The sequence below is a fragment of the Nelumbo lutea genome, chromosome 2 (genome assembly GCF_056320005.1).
Source record: "Nelumbo lutea isolate HS-2025 chromosome 2, American lotus-T2T, whole genome shotgun sequence".
NCBI lineage: Eukaryota > Viridiplantae > Streptophyta > Magnoliopsida > Proteales > Nelumbonaceae > Nelumbo > Nelumbo lutea.
The window spans coordinates 32,471,729-32,489,365 of NC_142685.1; the positions used below are offsets into that span (position 1 = coordinate 32,471,729).

The window sequence follows — 17,637 nt, forward strand, 5'->3', positions numbered from 1 at the left end:
TAAAAGATCTTCTTCTCTTTTTAATATTGTGCACTTTGATGTGTAGGGGCCTTACCACTTACCTTCTATGGGTGGCTACAAATATTTTATCTTGTTCATTGATGACTTTTCTCGGTTCACATGGATATTTTTTATGAAGTTCCCAGACTTGTGAGGCAATTCCATGAAGTTGTCCTAACCCAATTTGATACCAGGATTAAAATTTTCAGATCCGACAATGCAAAAGAATATTTTGAGAAAAACTTGACCTGCTATCTCACTGGTTTAGGGGTTATTCATCAAAGCTCATGTGTTAGGACCCCGGAACAGAATGGAGTTGCTGAAGAAAAAAATAGACATATTGTTGAAGTTGCAAGAAGTATTCTATTTGCCTCACATGTCCCTACAAAGTTTTGGGGTGATGCTATTCTCACTGCAACCGACCTTATAAACCGTATGCCATCCAGGGTTTTAGGGTTTAAGTCTCCCTTTAGTTTTCTTCATCCGGACAAGGATCTTTTTCCTATTCCTCTTCGTGTCTTTGACTGCACCTGTTATGTACATATCCAAAGTGTCCAAAGACATAAATTTGAACCAAAATCCCACAAGTGTATCTTCCTTGGTTATTCCTCCACGCAAAGGGTTACTGTTGTTTTGATCCAAAGACTGACACTCGGTATGTCTCAATGGATGTCACATTTGATGAGTTTTCTTCCTTTTATGGTTCTTCTCTAGAGAGACATTGTCCAAAGGGGGAGGATTTGTCACATGTGTTTGCTCTTCCTCTTCCTGTCCCAGTTAAGTCTTTTGATGAGTCTCTTCCTCCTTCAAATGAATCAAGGGAGGATCAGTCACTTCACTCTCATTCTAGTGTTCCTATTCCTCCTCCTTTACCTCCTCGCCCTCTTTTTAATCCCAAGTTGTATCAACGGCAAAGAACCAGAAATGAGCAAGTTGTTTCCCCTACAACACATGAGCCTCATGCATTTCTAGTTACAGATGAGACAACAGGTACTGTTACAGCCCCTTTGGAGCCATCCTTCCCAAACCTTGGTATCCCCATTGCTATTAGGAAAGGAAAAATGAAGTGTATTGCACATTGCATTTCCAAACACCTTTCTTATAGTTTGTTCTCTCCTTCATATTTTTCCTACCTTTCTTCTGTTGCTTCTAACCCAATTCACAGGTCTGTGTCAGAAGCTCTTAATATTCCAGAATGGAGGGTTGCTATGAGAACAGAAATTGATGCCCTGCACAAGAATGACACTTGGGAAGTGGTTGATTTGCCTGAAGCGAAGGATCCAGTAGGTTGTAAGTGGGTCTTTACTATCAATATTATGTTGATGGAACCATTGAAAGGTACAAGGCTAGGCTGGTTGCAAAATGCTATACACAGACATATGGGATTGATTATCTGGAAGCATTTGCCCCTGTTGCCAAGATGACTTCTGTAAGAGTTCTACTATCTTTGGTTGCACACTCAGACTACCCACTTTATCAACTGGATATAAAGAATGCATTTCTAAATGGAGAATTACATGATGAGGTCTATATGTCTCTTCCTCCAGGGATGTATGAAACAGATATGAAAGGAAAGGTCTGGAGGCTAAAGAAATCTCTTTATGGACTCAAACAGTCCCCTAGAGCATGGTTTGAAAGGTTTAGGGCTGCCCTTGTTAGCTTTGGCTATGTACAGACACAGTCTGATCATACCCTCTTTGAGAAGAGGAGAGGATCCTTGGTTGTTTACCTGATTGTGTATGTTGATGATATTGTTGTGACTGGTAATGATGTCTCAGGAATCAATGATCTCAAATATTTTCTTCATACAGAGTTTGAGATCAAAGATCTAGGGGAATTGAGATACTTTCTTGGCATAGAAGTTGCTAGATCCAAGGATGGGATCCTTATCTCTCAGAGGAAGTATGTTTTTGATTTGCTCTCTGAAACAGGGAAGATGGGTGCTAGACCAGTTGCTACTCCTATCGATATGAGCCATAAATTCTCTGCTTCAGATGAAATATTGTTAGAAGATAAGGGAGTCTTCTAGAAACTACTTGGAAAACTTCTTTATCTATGCATGACTCGGCCAGACATTGCATACACTGTCAGTTCATGCATGCTCCCAGGGATACTCATATGGCAGCAACAGAGCAGATTTTGTGTTATTTGAAGGGTTCCCCTAGAAAGGGAATTCTATTTGCCAAGCATGGCCATATGAAACTTAAAGCCTACACAGATGCTAACTATGCAGGAAACATTGATGACAGGAGATCTACCTCTAGGTACTATAGCTTGGTGGCAGGTAATATTGTCTCTTAGAGAAGCAAGAAACAATCAGTTGTTGCTCGATCTTCAGTCGAAGCAAAATACAGAGCCATGGCTCATGGAGTTTCTGAACTATTGTGGCTTAAATCCTTGATGGAGAAACTGGGTATTGAGCACGATAAGCCAATGATGTTATACTATGATAATCAGGCCGCCATCAACATTACTCACAACCTAGTAAAACATCACAAAACTAAGCATATTGAAGTTGACAGACACTTCATTCGAGAAAGAGTGGCTTCTGGAGAAGTGTATCTACCTTTCATCACCTCTGAAGGACAGTTAGAAGATTTCCTCACCAAGGGCATTCCCAAGGCTAAACTACAGCATGATACTGGCAAGCTTGGCATGATTGACATCTATGCTCAGGGGAGTGTAGAGAAGATGAGTCGAATGGCCCATAGGATGTTTATTCTTTGTTGTAATGGGCCTTAATCTGGGCTTATTCTTTCTTATGTTATGTCTTTTTAATTTTCTACCCAACTAAGGGCTTCTCTGTAAATTACCAAAGTTTAACTTAATAAAATAGAATTAAGGGTGTAAGAGAAGTGATTATGTTCGAAAATATCTCTCTCTGAACCCAAGTTGTCGCCACCTTCTTCTTCATCTTCTCTCCTCTTGAACTCTGATTTCTGCTACTTTCTTTTGATTTTTGCATCTTTCTAAACAGTCCTTTCTTCTCAAAATGTTGCTTTTCTTCTAACAGCTGAAGAGGTAGACATCCTAAATCAAGCTAATGTCTTGACTAAAACAGCCCTTTGTTTCTTCCTCATCTCTACTAAAACAGGTATTGCATCAGCCCTTAGTGCTATCTAGTCTTGTACTTCCAACTCATGGGTTATCGACTCCAAAGCTTCTGAACACATGACTAATGACTCCTATCTTTCTCATCATACCATCTTGCCTCTGGACAGGATAAAGTGAAAGTGGTTGATGGTACTCTCTCTGTTATCCATGGGAAAGGGGACATCTAACTTGGAAAGGACTTGATAAGGGGATTTTTATGGGATCCAAGGGAGGAGGAGGAGAAGGACTATAAAGTTAGCTGGGAAATGGTCTGTAGAAGTAAAAAATCTCGAGGATTAAGTCTTGGTAATATACAGAAAAAGAACATTGCATTGCTAGGAACATGGTTGTTGAGATTACCTCTTGACAAAGATAAGTTGTGGGCAAAGGTGACCATTAGCATTCATGAGCTTGCAATTGAAGGGTGGGACACTAGAACTTCGGCTAAGGAGACAAGAGCTTTTCCTTGGAAGTCCATTTGAGATATTCTTCAGTTCTTCCTTCTTTCTTACCTTTTTCAAATATAGTTCCGGGTCTAGAACTCTTGTTAAGTTTTGGGATCATGTTTGGGTGGGCAATTTATCATTGAAGACACAATTTCCCTCTCTATGCCATCTCCAATCGTAGGGAGGAACCCATTTCTTCTTTTATGGTTCCTTCTAATTCAAGTAATGGTTTTGATTAGGATTTGGGTTTCAGAAGGGAACAACATAAGTGTGAAATAACAAGTGTCATGAGCTTGCTTCAAAACCTTGAAGGGATGTGTTTGGATACTGCAAAAAGGGATAGGAGGATATGGACCTTATCTCCCTCTGGTTCCTTCACCGTGCTTCCTTTTTCTCATCCCTTATTCAGCTGCGTGACAATCAAAGGTTGTCTTTTCCAATCAAGGAGGTCTGGAGTAAACCTATTCCCCATACGGTGGGTGGTTTTTGCTAGGAAGTGCTTCTAGAGAGAATTAATACTTGTAAATTACTGCAAAGAAAAATACCTAATTAGTGCCTTTCACCTCATTGTTGCTCTCTCTACATGGTCAATGGTGAGGATTTCTATCACTTATTAATCTCCTGCCCTTTTTCTTCTTCAATTGGGATTGGTTTCTTTCTTTGTTTGGATCAAATGTACAAAGTTTGTTGGTCTCTACCTTTGTTAGCTATCCAAAGAAGGAAGGGAAGAATATTATGGAAGTGTACAAGGGCAGCAGTTTACAAGACAATCTGGAAGGAGAGGAACCAAAGAATTTTTCTTGATAAAGAAAGAAGCAAGGATGCTATTATTGAAGCCATCATCGTCAAAATAGTCCATTGGGTGAAGACATTGGATACTTTTAACAGTATTTTTACAGATGAATTAATGAGAGTTAAAGTATTCAAGAAGGTTTTTGTCGAGAGTCTCAGGTGTTTTACTGTTCACAACCTGAAATGTTTTACTTAACATATTGAAGAAAATTAGAAATGGATCCTTGAGTAGGCGCCCAAATACAAAAGACATGAAAGGAAATAAATGCCCTTACACTCTCAACACTCCCCCTCAAGCTGAGCATAGATATTTGTCATGCCCAGCTTGTTTAAATTGTTGTCAAGCTCTGATTTGGAGACACCTTTAGTAAGACAATCAGCCGATTGATCTTCTGACCTCACAAAAGGTAAACAAATCTCTCCACTGGCAATTCTTTCTCTAATGAAATGTCAATCAACCTCTAAAGGCAAAGGCAAGGTGATTGAGTATCATAGGGGTGGCATGTAAGCCTCGAGGCGTTTTGAGGCCTAAGCTTTAAGCAATATGTATATTAAGATTTTATATCACTTGTTTGATATATTAGATATGGGTTTGGATCCTATCAGAGTAGGGTTTTTTTCCCTAAAATCTAAGAACTAAAAGAACAATAACATATAAATCTAACTATTTAGTTCAGATATATGAACCAATAGTGTTTTAAGAGCAAGGTATTCCTATTTTATTTCTTGCACTTGTATGCATTAGTGAAGTGTGACCATCTATGTGATGCATGTGCCTTAGAAGAAATTGATTATCAACTATGGGGTAGACAATCATGTGGGTAAGAACAAAGCATGAACAATACAATACAAGTTATTTTTATGTACATCTATATGCATTTATTTGTTATTTTTTGTATTATTTATTTGTGCAATATGCCAGTACAAAACAAGGCATCTTTCTTTTTGTCGTTGACTTCTGTTTTTATCTCTATATAAACCTTCATATTCAACATTAGTGTGCCATATTCAGCCTTACCCCCAGTACACACAGAGAGTCTGTTTCCAAGATTTGAACCCTGGTCACTCAGGTCGCAATGGAGCAACCTAACCATTGCGCCAAGGCCCACCCTCTTTTTTTTTTTTTTTTTTTTTTGATAAGTAACAATCAATGTTATTAATAAACGGAAGTATAGACACATTTTAGAGAGAGCATGTTTACTCGGGAAGAAAAATAAGGTTACAAAAAGAAAAATATATGTACAAAAGAAAGTAAAGAAAGAGAATTTCAAACTACCTGCTTATAAAGCCGTACAGCTTTGCTCTTCTTTGGTGTAGAGAACAGGACTTTGGGATTCTGATCAGTAACCATGAAAGGATCCTGTCCATATATTCTAAATATTGGCCTACAACCTCCCTCTCCATCAAAATTAGGAATAACTCGAAGCATGACACAATCCAAAGTAAGTGCCCTATCCAGTGGAGGCCATTCTGAGCCAACATTCCTTCTTGATACATACTGTAGATATCTAAGTTGAGAAGGCACTGGATTCAGTGGTGACAGTAACTGCAAAAGTTCACGAGGGGCTTGCTTATATATCATGTCCAAGGTCTTCTGCTCTCCTGTATAATGCTTCCTATAAATCAACAGTGCAGCCAACATGAAAGCCAAAACTGGCCACCCACCTCGTTCACAATGCATTAAAAGCACATTCTTCTGCCCAAGTGACAGCCAGCTTTCACTTGATCTCAGAAAATGGTGGATCAGTTCCATTGTGAGTAATGGGCAACCTTCATAGTGCCGAGGATACTCCCCTACAGTCATATCATACTCAAGTAAGATATCAGCAATCTGGCTTTGGCCCTCTCCTTCTCGAAAGTTGAAAACCATGAACTGAGCATCAGGGAAGTGGTCACGAATTTGACCTACTATGCCTCGCAAGTAGACTTCATAGTCACCTTCTTCCAAGACGTCCGTAGAAAAGCAATAATCAAAAACTATATGCACATAGAAAATTGTAAGGGCCAATATAAATGAATACTTTTGGAAATGCAATTCAAACAAACAAACTAATTAAGGATTTATTAGATATGCCTTCAAGTAATTTACATGTATATATGTGACATTCGTGTTCCTCTAAATCGAAAAAAAATGAATGTTAATGTAACCAAATTTTGACCAAAATAAGAATTCAACTAAAATGGAGGGAAGATGAACCATTCACTACATGTATACTATATATATGACAGGGTTTGACTATGAAACCAGAAAAATTTACATCCAAACAACGGTATCATAAAAGAGGTGACCAATCATGTGGTATTCATCACAATTCATGGGAGTGCTTTGATTGGTCAAACCTCTTTCTATACCATGTCTTTGCTGTACCATAATTTTCCCTATATGACAATGATGACCAGGCCCCATCCTAACTATTATAAAATAATAGAATACAACTAGGAGCTGTACTAAGAATGGTCAAAGAGAATGATACCAAAGTACCAAAACTTTGTTTAGATTTATAGTAGAGGCTCGAACATTTTAAAATGTTATTTTATTAAGGAAGATCATATAACAGGTTTCCAAGCTGATTTGGTTTCCTTTCTTTTGGCTGTGTTTGGAAAAGGTGCAAATAGAGTGTAAATGCCGGTTCAGTGTAAATATGCACTCTGGTTCAGTTTTTCTAGTGTTTGGCGAGAATGCATTTATGCATTCACAATGACAGAAAACACAATTTCCAAGGCATGTTTACATTGAAAGTGAGATGTAATTTTATATCCAAATAAAGAAGTAAGTTTGCATTCAAAGTGGGCTTTTGTTAAAAAAAAAGGTATATTACTTTATTGGGATTCATATTTGCATCCATTACAACTAAAAGTTGTTTGGTAAGAAGGTAAATTTGTCAATGCAAAACTAACCCAGCTTTGCATTTACATGGACCGAAATGCACTGTCATTTGCATTTACACTATATTTGCATTGTTTCCAAATGCAGCCTTTAGGTTTTTTTCAGGTGGGGGAGGGGGAGGAGACTTGAACAGATATTGGTATGATAAGGATGTTTAAGGGAGCAGCTACTAACACAGAGAAACAATGAGGAGATAAATGAATTTCTGGTCAACACAACTAATTTGGAGTTTGAGATCTTGGATTTAGACTTGATTAAAGATGAATTAGTTTTGGATTGTAATCCAGACGAGTACAGAGATTAGACACTGCTAGTGGAGGAGATTTTGGTAATGGATGAAAGATCAGATAAGAAGAGAAGAGACCTTATGCAAATCTGCAATTGGATGTAGTGGAGTGGGATAATAGGAAAAGTGACCATAGGACATTTGGGGGGGACCATAGGAAAAGTGATAGAAGTAAGATGGGCTATTCAAATCAGAAAAATATTGATGGAATGAATGTCAGAACCACTAAGGAGAAAGTAAGAAGGTGGAGAGGTAAAGTGGTGATGTTTGGGTGGTAATTGGGACAAGCAGGGGTTGGGAGTTGGGTTGGCTAGCTGTTGGTTATTTTTGTGCTTGGGTTCTGATGGCTATCGAAGGTCAGCCTTTTACATGGCTTGTGTAAATTGTGTTTGGTGATTTCTCATATAGCTTCATGCATAGGGTTGGGGTGGCAGTAGTTAGATTTTTTTGCTGCCATCCCACCGCTTCTATTCCTTATGGTTTTATTGTAAAATTGAGTAGCATACCTCCTCTTTTGTTCTTGTTTTCTTTTCTGTTGATAAATTTTATTATGTTATATAAAAATGCATTAGTTAAGAATTTATAGGAGGTTTCTTTTGGCAATATAATATAAGGGTTGAACCAGAGTAATGGGTACTAGCGTTTAACGAGGAATGCTCCCCGAGGGAAGCTGGTACAGTTGTTTTCTCCAGAGATTATGCAAAGAAGACAAATGCTGGTATATTTACATAGTGCAACCTTACGGGGTCGCCTTACACTTTCAAAACCCCATCGGAAGCTCTATTAAAGTGAATCATGCCTAAGTCAAACTATCAATTAGAGTTGAAGTTTTTCTCTTTTTCTTTTATTTTTCCCATTCTCTGTCCTTTCGTCTTAGCATTCATAGTCTTAAATATATCGATACAACAAACCATGCATTGAACAAAGCCTCCCACAACCACGTAACAGAGCACAAGATATTTCGAACACATCAAAAAACTCGAATAAATAGGATTTAAAACATAAAGATTAACAATTTAAACTCCCAAGTTTCCAAACTACAACCCAAATGCAAAACTTTCGAATGCCCACGAACAATTAACAGCAGTTAACGAAATTCAACAAAATACCTGAAATCAAACACCCAAATGAAAAGTTTCGACCATAAACCATCAGCCGAAACCACAAAACTCGGGAATTAATTTAGAACATACCGTAAATTCTCTCAGAAATCTCCAGAAGTCCGTCGGGCGGTTTCCGGTAGAAGAATTTGCGAAACAGCGCCATTTTGGGGAGATCCGATAAATCCACAAAAGCAAAGCGACCCCTAGAACAGCTCCATTTCCAGTGACATCAATGCCCAGCTGATTGACACCTGAAGCTCCAATAGCAAGATCCAATCTGGAAATTTTGGATGAATCATCACGGACGAGAATGCGAATGTAGGAACCCAATATAAAAATGGATTTTGCTGCAACTTTAAGGTGTTAGTCTTCTCCTGTACAAATACACTTCTCTCTCTCTCTCTCTCTCTCTCTCTCTCTGCAAATCCTTTCCTTTGTTTTCTTAATTCTTTTATCCAGACTTTCGTTTTCCGTGGGAATAAACAAATTTCCCCTGTTTTTTATTAATTTTGTGCAAAAAATAACAGCAGACAGATTGAGATTTTGGAATTTTCTAGGGTTGTCAAACGGATCTAACAACGATCAGGCTCAGCTCAAACTCTGTTTCCGTCTCTGTCTCTGTCTCTGTCTCTGTCTCTATTGGTTCAGAAACGATGGTGAATGATGATGCAGATGACGTCTGATTGTTCATCTCTCTCCCCCCAAAAGCTCAGATTGCTACTTAGCTGGACCCTTGGCACGTGTGCTTCAGGCAAAGGCGACAAAAAAGGCTCCCTATTCAATGAGGTTATTTTGGTCATTATGTAAAGTGTCCCAGTACGGTTCCTTTCATATAGATTCCTCCGGACACAACGTGCTAAGCGTTGCTACTGGGCCGGCCCACACTGAACCCCGAGGGCCAAACTGGGCCCGGTTCCGTACTGGGCTCAGACAAACCTAACTGCCAGTTGAGTAGTCTGGTAATTTGAACGACCCAGGAATCTTCTTCCACCTGCTGGGATGGTCATCTTGGCTCTTAGGACCACGTGACCTTGTCCAGGAATCCAGACCGGTCCGACCTGACTCGTGTAGCACTTTCAGCCCACAAACCTCCACAGTGAGGGACAAGTTCTAGTTAGAAATGGAAGCTTCTGGGCAGATACATAACTTGAGAGAACGCCAATTCCATGTGGGGTGGTATCTAGGTGTCCTATGCCTGAGTGCTGTCGGACCTGGGTCAGACCGGGCGGTCGACCTGGTTGGTTCCATTTCCTAAAACTACAATCGATCCAATCGGTTCGGGTCCAATGGATCAGTTGGATTGGACCCAACCAATTGGCAACCCTACCTAAATATTGAGCTTAAGGGGAGAGAATAATTTGTTAGTAAATTATTTCTAAATAAACAAATAATTTAGTAAAATAAATAAATAAATGTCTATTAAATTTTTCTCTCAATGTAAAATCCCATTTATTTTATCAATTTATAAATAATTTATTTACTATAATTAACTAAATAAATGCTTAAATAATAATAAAATAAATAGATATCTATTAAAATCTTTCTCTCAATGTCAAATCTATTTTATTTTATTTATTTATAAATAATTTATTTAAATTTATTAAATAAATAAACACTTAGGAAAAAATAAATAAATAAATGTCTATTATTCTCTCAATGTTAAATCTCCTTTATTTTACTAATTTATAAATTATTTATTTACTTTTATTAACTAAACAAATGCTTAGATAATAATAATAATAATAATAATAAATTTAATAAAATAAATAAATAAATGTTTATTAAAATCTTTCTCTCAATGTCAAATATATTTTATTTTATTGATTTATAAATATTTTATTTTAGTTTATTAAATAAATAAATGCTTAGATAATAGTAAAATAAATAAATAAATAAAAGTTGAGATAATGAATATGAGGAAAGAGAGAATTAAGTGAGAGAGAAGAGGGATAACATTTTATTTTGTAGGATGGCATAATCATAAATAATTATATATGGCATTGCTGCAATTTTCGAATATTATAGAGGCATTGTTGTAAAGAGAGTAAATTTGTCTTATATGTGGCATTCCTGTAAATTTTGAATGCCTTAGAGTCAATTAAATTTGAAAACTTATCTTATATGTGGTAGTCTTATAATTTTTTAATACCATAGAGTCAATTACAAGTTGTAAAGTTTGTCTTATACGTGATAGTCATTTTTAATAACGTAGGGGAAATTATAAGTCATTCACGGAAAGGGATATGCTTCTCACACATGGGCTCCTTATAGGCACATCGACCGTGTATTGGGAACATCTCCCGTGAATAATAACTTAAGTACAGGAGATGTTCCCAATGCATGGTAGGATGTGCGTGTGAGGCGCCCAGTGTGAGGAGCAAATCCGGTCTCGTCAATCACACAATGAGGTTTGTCTTTATATAGCATTATTGTAGTTTTTAAGGGGAAAAAATGCAAAAATTACTATTAGATTCCATTTTTTGCATCACCATTTTTCTTTTGTACACATTTCAGCTTAATATATTTATATAAATATATAATGACATGTTCAATTTTTTCCTATAATTTGTTATAATATTATCTATTTTTCATGTTTTAATGTTATGAATCAACTCATTTAACCCAAACAGCCAAATAGTTTTATAGCACTGACGCATCACAAAAATAAATAAACAAATAAATAACATTATTTTGGGATAATTTTTTTTAACATAGACTCCAACTGCCTATTATGTATAATATGCCAATATTTTACTTTGGCTTCATGTCCACTCTACCATATAAAAAATCCCTTCCGAAGTCAAAGGGCCAAGAGTTTCACTTGTTTAAGAGTTGCACTGTGAGTATTCCCAAAGGTGAGGATTCGCCGAAGTCATAATAAAAGAATAAAAATTGACTCAAGTGTGCATAGGGGACTGTTCCGTAAATCTTGGTCATGAATGCGGCAGTTCAAAGGGTGAGTTCCCAAAGTCAGAGCGTTGCCCCATCATAAATGTGTTGGCGTAATGCCTACAACAAATACTCCTACAGCAAAGACGCAGGAAAGTTAAGGTGATAAGATCGCCCTTAGGTAGTGCCATGTGGTATCATATAGTGGAGTCACCAATTATACCCACATCACCCTTCATTTATCTCTCTCCCTCGTTCACCCATATTTGTCTCATCTTCCACGTGCCACCAGTAGTGTTGTTAAAGGGGACCACTCCAACATATGGTCAGGAGCCAAGCCAATGACAAAAGAGTTAGATTTTATACTTAGATGTGAATGGTTTGAAATGAAAAAAAAAAAAATGCATGAACAAAAGAAACCCAATAATATATAGGAGCTTTTGGATTGTTTAGAAGGTAACCCCTTTATTCTCACCACTTTTTTGAAATACTTCCAAGTTTGTTATCTCAATTAAAACAGTGTTTAATAATAAATTAATCCTATGAGACCCACATGGGATCCACTCAAAATTCCAAACCAAAGAATCTTGTCAACGTGACGGATGCCAATAGATCCAGAATGCGAAAAAGCTTATCCATTCGGTATAATAATTGACAAAATTAAAAAAGGGTAAAGTTTTTTAAATGAAACGAACAGAATAAATAAATCCCAAAATTTTGTATTAGAAAACAGGCTTTAGGAAACGGAGATGGATAAGGATGTAGGACATTGCAACCGAAATTCGGTATCCCAGTTACTGTTTTTTCTTATTTTTCATTATTATATTTTTTTTTCTGATTGAGAATTTCAGTTTGTCGGTGCATATATCGATTCTTAAATGTCTTTTGTTTTTCTTTTCGTTGGTGTCTCGCATGTCTGCAATACTACGTATTTCTTGTCCATTCCTTTGATGTCAAAATACGTGCGTGCTGAAAAAAAAGGAAAATTTCAGAGTACCTTTACTTTATTCAATTTCAAAATGTGTCATGCATACTTGAATTTTCGAAAATTGTTAGTTTAGTTGAAAATCATTAGTAGAGGTTAAGTGGCATATAAAAGGATTAAAATGTCTTTTAAATATCACTTAATTTATTTTGGATAATTTTTTTAAACAATCTCTAACATTTAGGAAATTGATTAACTATATTCTTATGGTCGGTTTGGTTGCTGAGAAAAAGATGGGATAGGAAGCATCTTTAAAGAATATTCTATTTTCCATGTGTTTGTTTTGAAAGAAAAGTTGGGATTGAGGAGAAAGAGGTGGAACACAGGTTCCCAAAAATCGATACGTGGGGTCGCACCAAAATGGAGAGACCCCGGTGGAAAAAGATATTTTGGTCATTTGTGATAAAATATTATCGAGAGCACCTTGAAGACAGTCATGTTCTTCCTACATGCCATCCAACGGTCATATCTCCAGTGCCATCTCCGGCGATTTCTTTTAGCTTAAATCTGGCATCGCTTTGAGATTTTCGTTCTTTTTTATATTGTTTTTGTCTTCATTCGTTTTATGAGTTCTCCCTTCGTCTCACCGTTGTCTTATTTCATTGAGTGAATTCCCCCTTTAAATCCCAGCACTAGATCTGGCATCTTCAGTGCCATCTCACCATCGTTCTAGATCTCAACACCAAATCTCTCATTTTAACGTTGGAACTCATCATATCTAGTGTTTTTTGTTGAGTTTATAATAGATCTTCTGTTTTTTGTAGTTGAGAACTCTCTGGTGTTATGTTGGGAAACAAATCTTCCGTTTTTTTGTTATTGGGAACTCATTAATGTTATTTTGTATTTGTTCCAAATCTGCAATAATTGTGATTATACTTAGTTTTTGATTTTTGATTTATTGTTGGGAACTCATTGTTCAGATCTTTCGGTTTGATGTTTATTATTGCTTTGTTTCAAGTCATCTCAGGTTTTTTTTTTTTTTGAGCTACTGAAGGTTACAACAGTTTTTTTTTTTCCTTTTTTCTATTGACTCTTACTCTATTAATAATGTTTATTATTGCTTTGTTTCTTATTTTTCTATTAAACACTAATATGTATTTAGCTGATTCTTTTCCTTATTGTATTTGTTTGACCCAAATTTTATGATATTCTTTGTTTAGGTATAATTTCTTCTACCATATTAATTTTTTGGTTTTTCTAGTTTTCTTTGTGGAACTATAAGATAGTTTTTAATGGTTACAGGCATCTTGAGATATTAATTTTTTGATTTTTAGTTGTAGTATATTGATAAAAATGCTAGATTAAGGTGCCAATAACTCAAAATGAAACTAAAAAGAACAGGAAATATGTATACTTTCTTCTCCATAAACCAGGATTTTGGTTTCTTCAACTTCACATGTTTCATTGTTTAAATACTATTGTGCCTCGTCGTCTCCAAAACAAGTATTATAAGAATGCATGGACTTATCAAATTGGGATGGATCTAACAATTCTGTAAAATTTTCTCATCAATCAAACACTAAAAAACAGATTTAGGAGAATAATTGGTCTCAGCAATCAAACAAAGGTGACAGAATTGAAAAAAAAAATTATCTTCCCATCAATTCCTTTCTCATCCCATCATTTCTCAACAATCAAATAGACTGTTATTGTTTAAGTATTGTCTTAAAGCAATTCTACTGATAATTGTCACCATCATTAAATCGTAATCAATACACAAAAAGTCATTTTTACTCTTACTTCAAGAAAGGGTGTCAAATAGTAAACTACTATTTTTTGACCCTATATTTACGACAGCTATAGTAAATTATTATTTTGCGACGGGATTCATGGTCACGGTGGCGTCGAACTCGGTAGATGTGATTAAGATGAGGGTAATGAACATGAACGTAAGAGGCAGGGGTGGTGCCACTTACTTCGGCACGCTAGATTGCTCACTGAAGACAGTAAGGAGGAGGAGGAGGACTAGGTTACGCTTTACTATTAGTAGCAGGAGGGTGGAGTAAGAGAGGGCGGAGGCGGGGAGATTATGTGAACGGTGGAACAGGATATGATGCAACCAGCACAATAATTCTATGCTCAATGGACATAGCCGGCAACAACTGCATCGAACCACTCCCTACTCCCCGACGCTATCTGGTGGCACAACTATTCCACTCCTTGTCTTTCTTTGTAGTTGAACCGAAGAATTGGCTTCAACCCCAACAACTTCCATTTATTTTCTTCTTGTTCTCGGAAACCCATAGATAAAAAAAGGACAAAGTATCCATCTATAAGATTTAAGAAATTGATTAACTATATCCATACTATTTTGGTATCGTAAAGTATCTCTCTTATTTCTAACAATTATAACATAACTCCTTTCCAATAAAGTCTGCATCACAAACCGTTTACATGTGATTCCACATGTTTGATTTAATGTTAAATTATACTTAAAATCCTCCCTCTATCTCTCTCTCCTCCCCTATGTTTCCCATTTTCTTTCCATCTTTCTTCTTCCATTGCCACTGTTCATCATCGAGCGCGAGAGCTTGCTAGCGGAGAGCTAGTTACAAGATGCACTTCAAAGGAAGATAATAAGAACGGTGATGGAGAGAAGCAATAAAAAAAATCAAACCAGTTGATTAGCATTTCTGGTGAGAAATGGAAGTTAGTACAGATGTGCCTTCGACCTTGCAATTTGACACGATGATGAAAACATTAAAAACTGCTACCGCAGGATGCTTCTGTGAATCCAAGGATACAGCTTGACTGGAGCTGTTGATGAATGGCTTAACAGATAACAGAGGCGGTTTACTCAATCTGACACAATTGGAACAAAACCAAAGAGCAGGGAGGCCTCTCCAGTCTCCATTGCTAACGGTGAGTAGTAACTAGGTCCTAGAGCTGGTTCAAGGTTTCTGTGATTGGCAATCGTTGGAGATTGTAGTAATAGACGAGTGGGGAAGATGGAAGTGGATAGAGAAGAGAATAAAAAAGAAAGGAAGATGAACAGAGATTGGAGAAATGTCACCGCCACTACTAGTTCTGTTTCAACGTCGGATTGGGAAGATTTGATGTAGCAAATTGGAAACATGAGCACAGCTTTAGAACTTGAGGGCAGTTTTTATATAGAGGCTTCAATGGTGCGTCTTAGTAATGACAAGTTTAGTGGGGGCTCCGTTGATGTAGGTTCAGTGGTGACAGATAAACAGGGGACAAGAAAGAGATGAAAAGACATCGAAGATGAAAAAAAGAAAGAAAATGAGGGGGAGAGAGAGAGAGAGAGAGAGAGAGAGAGAGAGAAAGAATGGAATTGCCGGCACTGTGGATCAGGGAGCTCGGTTTGTCGCCGCAGGTTCTCCAACGAACAAGACAATGATTAGGTTTTTGGGGTATTATCTCGTTGGACAAAAATGGATAGGGAGAGAGAATGAGAGAGAAAAATATGGGAGGGAGGAGGTTTCGCTGCTGCTATGTTGCTCGGTCCAGAGGTTCAAGATGAAGGTGAATAGTGTGTATTCTCGGGTGTTAGCTAGTTAGAGGAGAGAGAGACAACTAGAAAGAGAGAAGAGGAGAGAGAGAATGAGAGAAGATGGGAAGAGGAGTTCGGGGGAGAAACTTGTCGCCGCTGTATTGCTCGGTCGAAAGGTTGGAGACAAGGTGAGCCATGTATTGATTTGCATCCGAACTGTGTTTCGGTTGGGATCAAGATCGCCTAAACTGCCTTCCGTCGTCGACAACCCAGCCGATGTTGCAATGGTTTGCATGCAAGCTGACGGCCGTTTTCCCCCAGCTCAACGATGCAAGCCCCGCTTATGATGTTCTGTTGTAGATGCAGTGACAATGGTAAGGGAAGAAAAACAAGGGTTCTGAGCTGTGGGTTGAAGAAGAAAATAAAGAAGAAGGAGAGAGAGAGGTCCGGTGAGGGAGGTTCGCTGCTAAGAGTTGCAATGCCGATGGTAGAGGAGGAAAGAAGGTCTGTAGCGCCGCCATCTCTGCTTCTTCCGTTCGAGATTCCCCAACGAAATTAAACGCCTGTTTCGTCCTCTCGATTCCGTTCTTCTCTCCCCCTTCGTCTCTCTCTTTTCCTTCCCCCTGTTTTTGTCACCGCCGCTACAACTTGCAGCGACAGATTTAAACGCCTCACTTTCTTCCCCTCTCTCTCGTTTCTCTCTCTGGTTCTCCCTTCCTCATTCCTACATGTCCCTCGTCAGACCGTGTTCCTCATCAGACCATGGTGGATATAGTGTTTGCCATAGGATAGTAGTTGAAACGCTAGAGAAGAGGGCAACGATCCTAATCTCGATGCACCGTGTCCCTCATCAGATGCCTTCTCTTTGAACAATCCTAATCCCGACGGAGATAAGGCACCGCCGGACGGAAGTTGCAACGGTTGTTGTAGGCGATGATGCTCTTCTCCACTGCAGCTCTGTTAAATATAGGGCTAAAATAGTAATTTACTATTAACGCCCTTTCTTAATGTAAGGGTAAAAACGATTTTTCGTATGTTCCATTAGGACTTGACGATGGCGATAATTGTTCACTCTATATGTCTTGTAGGTGTTCGCAACTGCGACCCGTTCTACCAGAAACCCTTTTATTGTCGCCGTTGCCATGTCTACTGTGATCTTCATATAAGATATAGGTCATAGAAGACGATGAGAATCAGCTGCCCGTCTTGCAATAAACCCTTTACCATCACCGCTGCTGCGTCTACTGTGATCTTCATACAAGATCCATGTTACAAAAGACGACGAGGATATCTCTTCGGTCAACTTGGCTCCCTTCCGACCCCAATGTTTCGTCTTTGGTACTAGGGGTGAGCATTCGGTTTATTTGGTTAAAAACCAAATAGAAACTGAATTACAATAAAATTAAAATTTTCGGTTGGATTTTGATTAAAAATCGAATATAATATATATATATTATAACCTATAATATATATTATGACAATTTTATTATAATATATTATATATAACGTATTAATATATAAATATATAGTATATTATATAATAAATTTTAATTAATTCGTTTTTTTTTCAGTTAACCAAATTTTTAAATCTGAAAATTAAAACCAAAAATCGAAATTATTAAAAATCAAATTACCCAAAAATCGAAAATACCAAACCGAAAAAATCAAAACCAAAATTTTCGATTCGGTAATTCAGTTTTAA

The 17,637-nt window shown here is 37.4% G+C and overlaps 1 protein-coding gene across 3 annotated transcripts in view; it reads right to left on the reverse strand.

The window, feature by feature from the left end:
- LOC148869677 (formin-like protein 18) overlaps positions 1-9,245 on the reverse strand; it is a 123,254-nt gene extending 114,009 nt beyond the window's left edge. For all 3 annotated transcript variants that reach the window (XR_016106467.1, XR_016106466.1, XM_088967250.1), the window contains exons 1-2: positions 8,698-9,245; positions 5,608-6,308 (exon numbers count right to left, since the gene is read on the reverse strand). Coding sequence is in view for 1 of the 3 variants with exons in the window: in XM_088967250.1 (XP_088823376.1) it covers positions 5,608-6,308; positions 8,698-8,770 (774 nt within the window). In the remaining 2 variants the exon portion in view is untranslated. The remainder of the gene's footprint in view (positions 1-5,607; positions 6,309-8,697) is intronic.
- Between the last annotated feature and the right edge of the window lie 8,392 nt (positions 9,246-17,637).